At 41.8% G+C, this 15,795-nt stretch overlaps 2 protein-coding genes across 3 annotated transcripts in view; one reads left to right on the top strand and one right to left on the bottom strand.

Annotated features, from left to right (window-relative positions):
- Positions 1 to 870: 870 nt before the first annotated feature.
- Positions 871 to 11,018, bottom strand: LOC118391328 (protein YIPF6-like). The gene is made up of 7 exons (XM_035782610.1): positions 10,927 to 11,018; positions 10,316 to 10,444; positions 4,668 to 4,746; positions 4,300 to 4,342; positions 4,056 to 4,181; positions 2,118 to 2,275; positions 871 to 1,849 (listed from the first exon to the last, which is right to left on the bottom strand). Exons 1-7 carry the CDS (start codon positions 10,957 to 10,959, stop codon positions 1,728 to 1,730), a joined length of 690 nt encoding a protein of 229 aa, XP_035638503.1. The 5' UTR covers positions 10,960 to 11,018; the 3' UTR covers positions 871 to 1,727.
- A 2,971-nt stretch (positions 11,019 to 13,989) lies between these two features.
- Positions 13,990 to 15,795, top strand: part of LOC118391327 (oligophrenin-1-like) — a 51,014-nt gene continuing 49,208 nt past the window's right edge. The window contains exon 1 of one of the 2 annotated variants that reach the window (XM_035782609.2): positions 13,990 to 14,503. In XM_035782609.2, coding sequence (XP_035638502.1) covers positions 14,350 to 14,503 — 154 coding nt within the window. In that variant the 5' untranslated portion in view covers positions 13,990 to 14,349. The remainder of the gene's footprint in view (positions 14,504 to 15,795) is intronic. The other variant, XM_035782608.2, reaches the window with a different exon arrangement.

Here is a 15,795-nt window from a genome sequence, read left to right as displayed (position 1 = left end):
CCGCCGAAGTTGGGGCTTCTCCTTGTTCGGGCGGCGTTCGGCGTCACCGGCTTTCTAGCTGACACCGATCCACGTTTCTTTTTCCATTTGTTATGTCTTGATTGTACACACCTGGTTCCCATTACGTTATTATTATTTCCCTATTTAACCCCCTGGTTCTCATTATGTTTTGTGCGTGATTGTTCCTGGTTTCTTTTAGTCTTTTGTGTTAAATCCCTGTGTGGATTTATTGGCTGAATATTTTTCTGAGTAAAGTACGTTATTTTACTCAGTTCAGTGTCCTGCACCTGACTCAGTCCTCACCTCCTCACAACTGACACTTGATACAAAAACTATTCATTTGAAAGGAAATGGAGACATTTACTTCCCGTTAGTTATTATAGGTTTACAGTGTTATATAAAAGTACAAACATCATGGAAACAGACATATTTGCGTTGCTTGGAGTTTTGAAAGTGCTATGATTTTCAGAAGAAAAAATCTCCAGAGGGGATTTATTTAAACAGAATGCACACTTAAGAGGTTTCAAGGCAGGTATTTGTGGAGGTTAAACTCCCAATAAATGATTTCTCTTCACACACATGCCTTGAGTCAACAGTCAGGAGCTACACATATGCCGGCAAACTAACCCATAACAATCAGAGGCTTCTGACAGGCTATCAAAATATACTTTTCAGTATTTTTTTGCTGCTGGTGTGGTCCAGAGTTCTCGCATAATATTGGAGCTATATCGCTAGTGACAGAAGAAATTTGTATACCAAGGACTCTTATTCCCCATTTAGCTTCTGATTCCATCAATGTCTTTAAGACAGGAATCCCTGCTTTTGTACCGTATTACAAAATTGAAATAAAAACACAATTATAGAAACGAGTCAGGTTTTGGAGGCTGCCATTGTTTTTCACAGCATTTTTGTTTTAATAGAATGACATTCAAATATTGAGAGAACTGGAAATGTATATATTTTCACAACCTTGTTGAATGTGAAAATGTAAACTACAGCCACCTACATACCTTTTTAGGTTGCTCATATCAAAATCGAGCAACACTGCCACTATCCGTGGATAATCAAATCCTACCTTCTGAATAAGATAATACTACTTGAAGATGTTTTACTTATTCCTAAATAAAACAACCTGTTTCCAAGCAATGTTTGAGTGATAGGGCATATGCAGTAGGATGTAGTGAGGCAGTGTACTGTATACATTCTGGCATCTCATATTCATAAGTAAATGGCAATAGACCATGATACATACAATATAGATCACATGGTCCCCTTTATTCCTGCTAGTCTACATGTTATGATGAATTATTAACATTACAGTGGGGAATGTGCTTAGTGTAGAAACCTTAGTTGGTATTGTAAGATAATTTACAAGGCAGGAAACAATTGAGATAAGTAATCTCTTCAAGTGAGACACAGAGAGCTTGTTAAATCAAGCAGATAGGCTTTTCTGACATCCTTATAGGGACTCACTGACACTTTTGTCCATTGTACTCCACTGTATTTCTTAGCTATGCTTAGCAATAATAGAGCCACAAAAAAAGAGGAAAAGCATTGTGCACTATGGTTAATATCTCACCATTTTCCTTGTAGCTCCAAAGAAACACACTGTTTTCCATCAAAAGTACTCCCAACACTCCACTCAACTTTCACAAATGGCAAGGTGTTGATTGTATCCTTCTATTCCAAAAGGATTGGGATAAGTTCAGTTAGAGATAAGTCCACTGTTACGCAGACGGTGAGAATGTGAGAATCATCCATCCAATGACGAAGTAAAAAAGGAAGACAGGATACACCACCAAAGCTTTGCGATTGGGAGGCTGGCAATCTGCTAAGAAAGCTGTAGAGGCTGGGGGGAAATCATATACATACATACACTAATGAGTTATCAGTGACTTGTTTTATGATAAGATTAGACAGTAATAATATATTCAAATGTAGTACTAATGTTATGAGGAACATTAGAAGGTGAATCTTTATGCAACAGCTCCACCTACTGGAAGTCAGTATGACTGCAAACAGTCAATGTGTTTGTAGAGGAGTGTTTGCACCAATAAATATAGCCAAGTAAATTTAAACAAATATAATTGTCTCCTTATGAAAAGGACCTTCCTTACCAAACGTGGACCAACTGAATGATGCTGTGACCACAATTAGTCGGACGATAAAGCTGAACCACCAAGACCCACCCAGCAGCACTAGCCTACAGATGACCATTGCCACAGTCAGAGGCATGATGCAGTAGCCTAGCACACACAGGCTCTGGAAAAAAGATCTAGAGAGGGAGGGAAAACAGGCATTTATAAACAAGGTTTCAATGAATAAATTAAATTAAGGAACTAATCATATTACAGTATACAGTGGGGCAAAAAAGTATTTAGTCAGCCACCAATTGTGCAAGTTCCCCCACTTAAAAAGATGAGAGAGGCCTGTAATTTTCATCATAGGTACACTTCAACTATGACAGACAAAATGAGAAAATCCAGAAAATCACATTGTATGATTTTTAATTAATTTATTTGCAAATTATGGTGGAAAATGTATATTTGGTCAATAACAAGTTTATCTCAATACTGTGTTATATACCCTTTGTTGGCAATGACAGAGGTCAAATGCTTTCTGTAAGTCTTCACAAGGTTTTCACACACCGTTTCTGGTATTTTAGCCCATTCCTCCATGCAGATCTCCTCTAGAGCAGTGATGTTTTGGGGCTGTTGCTGGGCAACACGGACTTTCAACTCCCTCCAAAGATTTTCTATGGGGTTGAGATCTGGAGACTGGCTAGACCACTCAAGGACCTTGAAATGCTTCTTACGAAGCCATTCCTTCGTTGCCCAGGCGGTGTGTTTGGGATCATTGTCATGCTGAAAGACCCAGCCACATTTTATCTTCAATGCCCTTGCTGATGGAAGGAGGTTTTCACTCAAAATCTCACTCACTCATTCTTTCCTTTACACTGATCAGTCGTCCTTGTCCCTTTGCAAAATAACAACCCCAAAGCATGATGTTTCCACCCCCATGCTTCACAGTAGGTATGGTGTTCTTTGGATGCAACTCAGCATTCTTTGTCCTCCAAACACGACGAGTTGAGTTTTTACCAAAAAGTTATATTTTGGTTTCATCTGACAATATGACATTCTCCCAATCTTCTTCTGGATCATACAAATGCTCTCTAGCAAACTTCAGTCGGGCCTGGACATGTACTGGCTTAAGCAGGGGGACACGTCTGGCACTGCAGGATTTGAGTTCCTGGTGGCGTAGTGTGTTACTGATGATAGGCTTTGTTACTTTGGTCTCAGCTCTCTGCAGGTCATTCACTAGGTCCCCCCGTGTGGTTCTGGGATTTTTGCTCACCCTTCTTGTGATCATTTTGACCCCACGGGGTGAGGTCTTGCGTGGAGCCCCAGATCGAGGGAGACTATCAGTGGTCTTGTATGTCTTCCATTTCCTAATAATTGCTCCCACAGTTGATTTCTTCAAACCAAGCTGCTTACCTATTGCAGAATTCAGTCTTACCAGCCTGGTGCAGGTCTACAATTTTGTTTCTGGTATCCTTTGACAGCTCTTTGGTCTTGGCCATAGTGTAGTTTGGAGTGTGACTGTTTGAGGTTGTGGACAAGTGTCTTTCATACTGATAACAAGTTCAAACAGGTGCCATTAATACAGGTAACGAGTGGAGGACAGAGGAGCCTCTTAAAGAAGAAGTTACAGGTCTGTGAGAGCCAGAAATCTTGCTTGTTTTTAGGTGACCAAATGCTTATTTTCCACCATAATTTGCAAATAAATTCTAAAAAAATCCTACAATGTGATTTTCTGGATTTTTTCGTCATTTTGTCTGGCATAGTTGAAGTGTACCTATGATGAAAATTACAGGCCTCTCTCATCTTTTTAAGTGGGAGAACTTGCACAATTGGTGGCTGACTAAATACTTTTTTTGCCCCACTGTATGCATGTTTAAATGCTCTCATGTCAATATTTGTAATACTGGAATAATTTCACCATAATGATTGGAAGCCAGCTATAAAGTTGGGCAGTTGGAAATGACAGACACGTACATGGTGCCTCCCAACAGCTTCGAGTTCAGTGTGATGATGACAGATCCAAACCAGATGATCACAAACACCTCTGCAAACTGGGGCCCTCCGTCGTCCTTACTGTCAACTGAACCCCCCTGCAGCATCCTAAAAAAGCAGGAAGGAAAGATTATCAATCCATAGCTCATCCTTCTCTAGTCATCCTTCATTCTCAAAGAGTGTTAGCAGTTATATTCTGATACTACATTGAAACGTGAATACTCACAGAGCCAGTGTCATGCAGAGCAATAATGGTCCCCACAAGTCCCCTGGAAAAGAAGACAAAGTAAACACAATATTCCTACTAAAACATCAAACACATTTAGCATCGTCACATTTTCCTAGGTAGTATTGGAGAGAGTTAAAATAATATTAATACACCTGGCACATTTTGTTTGCCACATTTTCCTAGGTACTACTACAAATGTAATTTAATATAATGTTTTTCATATCATTATACTGTTATCCTTGTACACATTGGTTAAATATATTACCAAGTTAGATACAGCTTTGTCGTATCATGTAACAGCACTTGTTCATTGTGTTGGAATAGTTTAAAAGATTAATTCATCTTTCAAAGTACACAGTACTCACAGTCTCTCAGTAGCGCTGAACTCTTCTTGGGATACATCACATGAACAAACTTTTTCCCCACTGCTTTCAGATCTCGCAACTGTAAATGAGACATGAGGGAGATTTTAGAAGTCCCTCGACTTCTTGGCACTGACGGAAACATGGATCACCACAGATAACACTGCTACTCCTACTGCTCTCTCCTCGTCCACCCACGTGTTCTCGCACACCCCGAGAGCTTCTGGTCAGCGGGGTGGTGGCACCGGGATCCTCATCTCTCCCAAGTGGTCATTCTCTCTTTCTCCCCTTACCCATCTGTCTATCGCCTCCTTTGAATTCCATGCTGTCACAGTTACCAGCCCTTTCAAGCTTAACATCCTTATCATTTATCGCCCTCCAGGTTCCCTCGGAGAGTTCATCAATGAGCTTGATGCCTTGATAAGCTCCTTTCCTGAGGACGGCTCACCTCTCACAGTTCTGGGCGACTTTAACCTCCCCCACGTCTACCTTTGACTCATTCCTCTCTGCCTCCTTCTTTCCACTCCTCTCCTCTTTTGACCTCACCCTCTCACCTTCCCCCTACTCACAAGGCAGGCAATACGCTCGACCTCATCTTTACTAGATGCTGTTCTTCCACTAACCCCATTGCAACTCCCCTCCAAGTCTCCGACCACTACCTTGTATCCTTTTCCCTCTCGCTCTCATCCAACACTTCCCACACTGCCCCTACTCGGATGGTATCGCGCCGTCCCAACCTTCGCTCTCTCTCCCCCGCTACTCTCTCCTCTTCCATCCTATCATCTCTTCCCTCTGCTCAAACCTTCTCCAACCTATCTCCTGATTCTGCCTCCTCAACCCTCCTCTCCTCCCTTTCTGCATCCTTTGACTCTCTATGTCCCCTATCCTCCAGGCCGGCTCGGTCCTCCCCTCCCGCTCCGTGGCTCGACGACTTATTGCGAGCTCACAGAACAGGGCTCCGGGCAGCCGAGCGGAAATGGAGGAAAACTCGCCTCCCTGCGGACCTGGCATCCTTTCACTCCCTCCTCTCTACATTTTCCTCCTCTGTCTCTGCTGCTAAAGCCACTTTCTACCACTCTAAATTCCAAGCATCTGCCTCTAACCCTAGGAAGCTCTTTGCCACCTTCTTCTCCCTCCTGAATCCTCCTCCCCCTCCCCCCCTCCTCCCTCTCTGCAGATGACTTTGTCAACCATTTTGAAAAGAAGGTCGACGACATCCGATTCCCGTTTGCTAAGTCAAACGACACCGCTGGTCCTGCTCACACTGCCCTACCCTGTGCTCTGACCTCTTTCTCCCCTCTCTCTCCAGATGAAATCTTGCGTCTTGTGACGGCCGGCCGCCCAACAACCTGCCCGCTTGACCCTATCCCCTCCTCTCTTCTCCAGACCATTTCCGGAGACCTTCTCCCTTACCTCACCTCGCTCATCAACTCATCCCTGACCGCTGGCTACGTCCCTTCCGTCTTCAAGAGAGCGAGAGTTGCACCCCTTCTGAAAAAACCTACACTCGATCCCTCCGATGTCAACAACTACAGACCAGTATCCCTTCTTTCTTTTCTCTCCAAAACTCTTGAACGCGCCGCCCTTGGCCAGCTCTCCCGCTATCTCTCTCAGAATGACCTTCTTGATCCAAATCAGTCAGGTTTCAAGACTAGTCATTCAACTGAGACTGCTCTTCTCTGTATCACGGAGGCGCTCCGCACCGCTAAAGCTAACTCTCTCTCCTCTGCTCTCATCCTTCTAGACCTATCGGCTGCCTTCGATACTGTGAACCATCAGATCCTCCTCTCCACCCTCTCCGAGTTGGGCATCTCCGGCGCGGCCCACGCTTGGATTGCGTCCTACCTGACAGGTCGCTCCTACCAGGTGGCGTGGCGAGAATCTGTCTCCTCACCACGCGCTCTCACCACTGGTGTCCCCCAGGGTTCTGTTCTAGGCCCTCTCCTATTCTCGCTATACACCAAGTCACTTGGCTCTGTCATAACCTCACATGGTCTCTCCTATCATTGCTATGCAGACGACACACAATTAATCTTCTCCTTTCCCCCTTCTGATGACCAGGTGGCGAATCGCATCTCTGCATGTCTGGCAGACATATCAGTGTGGATGACGGATCACCACCTCAAGCTGAACCTCGGCAAGACGGAGCTGCTCTTCCTCCCGGGGAAGGACTGCCCGTTCCATGATCTCGCCATCACGGTTGACAACTCCATTGTGTCCTCCTCCCAGAGCGCTAAGAACCTTGGCGTGATCCTGGACAACACCCTGTCGTTCTCAACTAACATCAAGGCGGTGGCCGAGTACGACCCTGCCTCACACAGGAAGCGGCGCAGGTCCTAATCCAGGCACTTGTCATCTCCCGTCTGGATTACTGCAACTCGCTGTTGGCTGGGCTCCCTGCCTGTGCCATTAAACCCCTACAACTCATCCAGAACGCCGCAGCCCGTCTGGTGTTCAACCTTCCCAAGTTCTCTCACGTCACCCCGCTCCTCCGCTCTCTCCACTGGCTTCCAGTTGAAGCTCGCATCCGCTACAAGACCATGGTGCTTGCCTACGGAGCTGTGAGGGGAACGGCACCTCAGTACCTCCAGGCTCTGATCAGGCCCTACACCCAAACAAGGGCACTGCGTTCATCCACCTCTGGCCTGCTCGCCTCCCTACCACTGAGGAAGTACAGTTCCCGCTCAGCCCAGTCAAAACTGTTCGCTGCTCTGGCCCCCAATGGTGGAACAAACTCCCTCACGACGCCAGGACAGCGGAGTCAATCACCACCTTCCGGAGACACCTGAAACCCCACCTCTTTAAGGAATACCTAGGATAGGATAAGTAATCCTTCTCACCCCCCTAAAAGATTTAGATGCACTATTGTAAAGTGGCTGTTCCACTGGATGTCATAAGGTGAATGCACCAATTTGTAAGTTGCTCTGGATAAGAGCGTCTGCTAAATGACTTAAATGTAAATGTAAATGTATCAGGGAAGGGCCAAATTAAAGGCGTCATTAAATGCATACATTTTTATATCACTATCAAATAATTTCAGGGTAAAAGGTACCTTTACTGTAATAGATTTCAAATAGGCAAAAATAGCTTTTTAACAAAAAACTATTTCTCAAGCCAGAATAAGAGTGGTCTGAGTGGGAGGGGAAAACTGAAAACTCGCCGTTATTGGCAGAGAGGTTTGGAACTCTCTTTGTTATGTCTATTTTCCACCAGATGGGTCTAATCCTGAATGCTGATTGGTTAAAAGTGCATACCAGCTGGTGTCTATTCCACAAGTTACCACCAGCTAAATCTGATGTTAAAATGCTGATTTACTCTGTTCCATCTGACAGCACAATCCACTGTCTCATCGGCCCAGCCAGGCACTTAATAAACTTGAGCTCCACTATAAAAAACATTAGACATTATCTCACGTCTTGTAGACTAACATCTTGTTTTCAACAGCGGAGATTTGTATGAACCTTGCAGTCTGTCTCTCTGACATTTCAACATCGTTTCAATATTCAAATTCCATCTCCTGCTGTCCCATAGTAATGAACGTGTCAGGAGTAGAAATCATGAATCAGCTGGCATAATTTTATGGATATATACAAAGACATTTTAAAAAAGGTAAAAAGAAACTAAGTGCAGCTAGTTTGCAGTCTTCCCAGCTTCAGTTTGAAGTGATTGTGTTAGCTGTGTTGTTGGCTTGCTCCTTTAAACAACAGTGTCCTGATGAGAGAGCACAATGTCTATGTCAGGCGAAATGAATAGTTTTGAAAAGAAAATATGTCAAGCATTATTTGAATACGTTGATGACCCAACGTATTATAAGTGATAATGCCCTATATTATCACAGTTTGCCAAACACCAGCTTGTCAGGCGTTATCACTTAATTATAAAACAGGTTGTTCAAATCCTGGATGCTGATTGGTTGATAGCAGGCAGTTATTCACGAGAATTCCCGCAAGATGCATTAATTCAAATTGAAGTAACAATGGGCATCCACTGTCCCGCAGACCAACCAAACATTCATAAACTTAATCTCCCCTGGGAAAAAAAAAAGAGTCAAGGCATTATTTCCGCATGCTTCTTGCCTAGCATTTGGTTTGGTACAGCGGAGATTAATGTAAGCCTCGCTGTGTACCCATCTGACCTATGCAACATGTTGCAGTTTATTTTTACCGTCTCCACTATGCCATGCATGACTGTGACGAGACTGGCAGCTTCTCTGAGACAACATAATTAATTTGTCTGGATTATTATAATGGATTTTTCCAAAGAAAATGCACATAGCTTGCTGTTATTTCAGTTGCTTGATGCGATTGTGTGTAGTTTGCTGCTAAGCAAAGGAGGAGTAACAGAATTTTCCTAGCTAGCCTTCATAATTAACTGTAATGTTATATTATTGACTTGACAATCTGCTGGTTTTTGCTTATTTATACATTATTTAACAAATCATTATTTGATGAAGTTCTTGTTACCCATTTATACAATATTTATGAAAACATTATTTATTGAAGTTCTTGTCTCTCATCATCATTGAACCTATGCTAGCTAGCTACATGCCAATTATTTGTTTAGCATAGCATCATGGGATGAATAGAATGAACGACTGGGTCAAAACATCCCAAAATAATTCATGACCAGCCTGTTTGGTTAGCAACTTCACAACTAACAACTGGCCTTTGCCCCCGACTATATTGTCTGGTGGAAGGATAAAATCAAACTAATCAAATTTACTCATTTATTTTATTTCACCTTTATTTAACCAGGTAGGCTAGTTGAGAACAAGTTCTCATTTACAACTGCGACCTGGCCAAGATAAAGCATAACAGTGCGACACAAATAACAACACATAGTTACACATGGAATAAACAAAAGTCAATAATACAATAGAAAAAGTCTATATACAATGTGTGCAAATGAGGTAGGATAAGGAAGGTAAGGCAATTAATAGGCCATAGTGGCGAAATAATTACAATATAGCAATTAAACACTGGAGTGATAGAAGATGTGTGCAAGTAGAGATACTGGGGTGCAAAGGAGCAAAAATATAAATAATAATAACAGTATGGGGATGTGGTAGTTGGATGGGCTATTTACAGATGAGCTATGTACAGGTGCAGTGATCTGTGAGTTGCTCTGACAGCTGGTGCTTAAAGTTAGCGAGGGAGATAAGAGTCTCCAGCTTCAGTGATTTTTGCAGTTCGTTCCAGTCATTGGCAGCAGAGAACTGGAAGGAAAGGCGGACGAAAAGGTTATTTAAATAACCTTTTTTAATGAAAACATGACGTTAATCTTTTTAAATGTTGGCAACCGTTTTATAAAAGCAATAAGGCCCTAACAGGGATTTATTACACGATAATCCTCTGGTTTTCATGTTTTTATTACTTAATTAACACATTTTTCACATGGTGATGTCACCATAGAAAGCCGAAACTCCCATCCATGCAAACCTGGTGATTAGAAGATCCTGTGTAGATTGTATTTTCAACCAGCAACTATCAGGCAATAAAACTGATAAATAAATCCTTCATACTTTTACAGTGTTCGCTTCATCAGCTGTTGTACAATTTGATATAAAACACAGGGGGGGGGGACGACGACACATTTTTGACTGCACTAGGCCTTTAAAGATTCAAGTATGTACACAAAGAGGGAAATCTTACTATGGTATCTTTAACAGGTTCATCCAGTGTGGAGTATTCTTTGTCTTGACTCGGTGTTCCAACAGGGACATTGATCTCCCCCTCAACAGGAATGTCCCCTGAAATGGACACATCTGACAAACCTGTAAACTGGAAATAAGAAACACAGGTATAAATAAATTAGACATTTGGCTCTCAATAAATAGCTTAGCTATAAAGTTAGTTTCTATATGATAATTCAATGCGGTCTTATTACAATAGTTGGTTTGGGTGCTACTGTTGGCACATGCATGGTGGAGAGCTAGCTTGGTTAAACAGGCATAATACAGTAACGTTAGATAGTTACTGTTCTCCCTGTTGCTTCGTTCCGTCATTGTTTACATGGCTAGTTAAAGAACTAATCGATTCTCTCTCCAGGTTTTGGAAGCCATTGAGAACTTTTGCACATTTACTGAACATACAACAATGTTACTGTAAGCGTTTTCCTTTCCATGGAGTGTTGGTCAACACCAATGTTGACATTCCCTCATCTGTATTTAATATTAACACCACGCCTACAAAAACATTAATGTATACTATGTACATGTGGTATATATGAACACGAATAGTTACGTTATGTGCTTTCATCTTACCATAAGTTTACTTGTCTCCTCCACTTCCGCCATTTTCTCTGTCGACACGGATATGAAACGTCATCCAAATGTTTTGACCAGGATGTCAAGTGCCTAATGCTGCGTTTTTAACCAGGTGGGAAGGTGGTATTTACCAGTTGTGAAATCGTAAATATCAGTTGGAAAGTTTCCACATGCTAACTTCTTAGCATTTGTGGCACAAATCCCATTCAAGTCATGGGACCGATATTAGCATTTTTCGCATATCATGTCCAAATCATCCGAAAGTATCTCAGATTGATTGACAGCTCAGCATTTAACACCATAGTGCCCTCCAAACTCGTCATCAAGCTCGAGATGCCATGCACGTCTCCAACTCAATCATCAAGTTTATGGACGACACTACAATGGTAGGCTTGATTACCAACAACGACGAGACGGCCTACAGGGAGGAGGTGAGGGCCCTCCGAGTGTGGTGTCAGGAAAATAACCTCACACTCAACGTCAATAAAACAAAGGAGATGATTGTGGACTTCAGGAAACAGCAGACGGAGCACCCCCTATCCACATCGATGGGACAGTAGTGGAGAGGGCAGTAAGTTTTAAGTTCCTTGGCGTACACATCACGGACAAACTGAATTGGTCCACCCACACAGACAGAGTCGTGAAGAAGGCGCAGCAGCTCCTCTTCAACCTCAGGAAGCTGAAGAAATTCGGCTTGTCACCAAAAGCACTCACAAACCTCTACAGATGCACAATCGAGAGGATCCTGTCGGGCTATATCACCGCCTGGTACGGCAACTTCTCCGCCCACAACCGTAAGGCTCTCCAGAGGGTAGTGGGGTCTGCACAACGCATCACCGGTGGCAAACTACCTGCACTCCAGGACACCTACACCACCCGATGTCACAGGAAGGCCATAAAGATCATCAAGGACAACAACCACCCGAGCCAATGCCTGTTCACCCCGCTATCATCCAGAAGGCGAGGTCAGTACAGGTGCATAAAAGCAGGGACCGAGAGACTGAAAATCAGCTTCTATCTCAAGGCCATCAGACTGTTAAACAGCCACCACTAACATTGAGTGGCTGCTGCCAACACACTGGCTCAGCTCCAGCCACTTTAATAATGGGAATTGATGGAAATTGATGTAAAAATATATCACTAGCCCCTTTAAACAATGCTACTTAATATAATAGGTACACTTAGATACACTTCATAGGAACACTTCAACTATGACAGACAAAATGAGAAAAAAAAATCCAGAAAATCACATTGTAGGATTTTTAATTAATTTATTTGCAAATTATGGTGGAAAATAAGTATTTGGTCAATAACAAAAGTTTATCTCAATACTTTGTTATATACCCTTTGTTGTCAATGACAGAGGTCAAACATTTTCTGTAAGTCTTCACAAGGTTTTCACACACTGTTGCTGGTATTAGAGTAATGAGTAAGCTTCTGTGTTTTCACATGCAAAAGGGATTGCTTTTGATAAGAAGTATTTATGTCTGTGATAAAGTCATTTTGTTGGGAAAAACTCATTCTGATTGGCTGGGCCTGACTCCCCAGTGGGTGGGGCTGTCTGCTAAGTGAGTGGGCATATGCCCTCCTAGGCCCACACATGGCTGCATCCCTGCCCAGTCATGTGAAATCCATAGAATAGGGCTAATAAATTCATTTCAATTGACTGATTTCCTTATATGAACTGTAACCATAACTTGGCTTCCGAGTGGCGCAGCAGTGTAAATCACTGCATCTCAGTGCAAGAGGCGTCACTACAGTCTCTGGTTTGATTCCAGGCTGTAGACAAAAGGGCGGCGAACAATTGGCCCTGTGTCATCCGGATTCGGCCGTCATTGTAAATAATAATTTGTTCATAACTGACTTGCCTAGCTAAATTAAAGTTAAATAAACAAATACAATTTTTAAATCTTACAAATTGTTGCATGTTGCATTTATATTTTTGTTCAGTTTATTTCGAAAATTCAAACATATATTTGATGGAAAGATATGTTGTATGTTTCTGGATGATGCTATGCTGCCTTGTTGACAACATGACCAAGCAGCGCAGATTACTGTTCGATTTGAGAAGGGTACTCCTACCTCACCGCCTTTAACTGTTTAAATCCCGGGCCATAGACCGGTGTCTAGCGGCTCAGCATATTCGAATCTGCCCAATATCAAATAAAATGTTATTTGGTTGTGTACATACATTTTGCAAATGTTATCGTGAGTGTAGCGAACTGTTTATGTTCTTATCTCCAACAGTGCAGTAATACCTAACAATACTACACACGCAAATCCCAAAAAATAAAATAAAGGAATTTAGAAATGTAGAAAAATTTGAACGAGCAATGTCAGTCTGGAATATAAATATATATATATATATATGTATATGCTGGTGTGTATAGACATTTTTATAGAAAATGTGTTTACAGCAGCAGTAAATAATAATTCTGCATTCATAACAAATTGGTAATTACTAGTTGTGAATTCGTAAATACCAGTTGTATGCATTTACTTGCTTTGAACTTGTTGAGAAATGCTGATTGGCTAATGGCCAACAAGCTTCGTCAAAGATACACTAAAGGTACAGCTATCATGCTTTTAAACAAATTATATGTTCAAAATCTATATTAATAGATTGCGTTTTATAAATAATGTTTTGTTGTTGCATTTAACTGTGGAAAATGCTGATATAGAGGTAATATCCTTATTAGGGGAGGTCAGCATGTGGGAGCTCAGATATGACAGAGGAGTTTCCCACTAGTTACTAATTACCAGTTGGATTTTTCCCAGTCGTTTATTTTGACCATTTATGAACACAGCATATTAGCAAATTATGGAACATTTGACTAATCAAGAGCATGGGCGTTGGGCATTATTATGGTTGAAAAGAACAAAAACGTATATTGTCTTGTCTTGTCAAGTTGACACGAAGTAAGCACAAATTAATAGACAAAGGCAGTCAAATATCACAATGTATTAACATATCTACAATTTTATATCATCAAAATCGTGCATATGGAAAATATTTTGTGTAGCTGTCCCTTTAAGAATTCTACTATGGGTGTGAAAGGAGGATGTGCTTGGCCAACCCGCTTTTCGCAAGTCACTATTTTAACCCCCGCAAAAAGGAAAAAGTATCCAAAGGAAAAATACATTTATGAGATGTAAAAAACGGGACCCAGATATACTCGAAGATACTTTGTAACAAAAATCACCTAACATTGTTTATTTGATGAATGAATGCATCAAGAATCTCTCATCAAGAATTACTGCGTTTCACGGGTCCGGTTCGACTGCATTCGTTTTTTGAGGAGCGGGCTAACCAAATCTCAACTTGGAAAATTGATCAACAATGTTCTGCAAATGTTGTTTTAATCCGAAGACTTCTCATTCTAACATCTAGGCAGCTGCACAGCATTCTAAAAATAAGTAATGGGGCATCCTCCGCTTGAGTTCAGCGACTGCTATGGGGATAGTCCGGATTTTAGAGAAAGACTCAAATGCTATGAATTAGAATTGGAAAGAACAAGCAAATTTCTCAAAGATGTCATCAAAGATGGCAACAGTGTAATCAATGCAATCAAGGGTAAGCTTCTCTCTTTCTCCCCTTTTTAACGTTTTACTTAATAGGCTGTTTGTGGCTCACGAGACAGCCTACCCACTGTTTGTAGGAGAGGAACCTCATTGTTGGGCAATTGTTTCCAAAAACAAAGCCTGCCTGATGCTTTCACTTGACCACTAGATAATCTGATTAGATATGGTGAAGCAGAGCCTGACAGATGGAAAGAGTCTACTCTAGCCAATTTGAAAGATGCACACTGAGCAGTGGTGTGAAAAGGGGAGAGGGCTGGCCCTCTCCAAATTAAACCCATCTGAACCCCCCCCATTTGTTCTGGTGGATTACTGTAAAAAATACATGTGTGAATGCACTACAACCACACGTTCATAATTTGCTGAATTGCCGCTGAATTATGAGAACACAATTTCAACCAATTTATCAGCCTAACATTTAACTTTTCTTGGTAAGAAATTAGTGGATGGCAGTGGGCTGCGACAGCAGAATATTCTTTATGCAACCTATTTAAGATGTCAAAAACATGACCTGATAGACAACCTAAAGCTACATTGTAAATTAACTCTGAACTCTATGACTCATCCCATGCTGACTTGTGCATGTTTACCTTTATTTAACTAGGCAAGTCATTTGAGAACAAATTCTTATTTTCAATGACGGCCTAGGAACAGTGGGTTAACTGCCTTGCTCAGGGGCAGAATGACAGATTTTTCCTTGTCAGCTCAGTCATTCGATCTTGCAACCTTTCGGTTAGTAGTCCAATATTCTAACCACTAGGCTACCTGTCACCCCACATGTGACTCATGCACCTTCTATCCTATGCTTCATAAAGTCAGTCCAAATCCACAGAGCACTGATGGTGGATAGCCTATGGAGTCAAGATCAGGAATCATTTAGAGTCCTTATGTAGGTAGGAATAAATGTTTCAATCATTAGAAAAATATGATCTGATGTTTGCATCACAGTCTATAACCACACCCAAACCACGTGCTAAATAAGCATAAGTAAACAATGGAAGCCCTTAGTGATTCCTTATTATACACAAGATGAACTTGTAGCATACGTTATAACCATGTTTTTGTCAATGTTGTCGTGCTCTGAGTTTATTATCCATGCCATGGTCCTGTCTCTTTTCCTTCCTGTTTTCTCTCCACCAAAACCACTGCCATATGATATTCTACTCTACATATAAAGAGAGAGTGCTGTCTTTGCAGGTCTCAAGGAAGCAAAAATGTAAAACTCATCAACCAAATAATGTATGCTGACCAGTGTTTGCCCTTGTGTTTACAGAAACTTGGTTGATG

The sequence above is a fragment of the Oncorhynchus keta genome, unplaced genomic scaffold (assembly GCF_023373465.1).
Source record: "Oncorhynchus keta strain PuntledgeMale-10-30-2019 unplaced genomic scaffold, Oket_V2 Un_contig_26003_pilon_pilon, whole genome shotgun sequence".
Lineage (NCBI taxonomy): Eukaryota > Metazoa > Chordata > Actinopteri > Salmoniformes > Salmonidae > Oncorhynchus > Oncorhynchus keta.
The sequence above is the reverse complement of the archived record's forward strand: the minus strand, read 5'-3'. Positions and strand labels throughout refer to the sequence as shown.

Bases quoted from the DNA above. Each gene is read 5' to 3' on its own strand.
- LOC118391328 (XM_035782610.1), bottom strand. From the start codon at position 10,959: ATGGCGGAAGTGGAGGAGACAAGTAAACTTATG. The intron at 10,445-10,926 runs GTAAGATGAAAG...TCTTATTTCCAG, and splicing joins AGGAGACAAGTAAACTTATG to TTTACAGGTTTGTCAGATGT. The intron at 4,182-4,299 runs GTGAGTATTCAC...CTGCTTTTTTAG, and splicing joins CTCTGCATGACACTGGCTCT to GATGCTGCAGGGGGGTTCAG.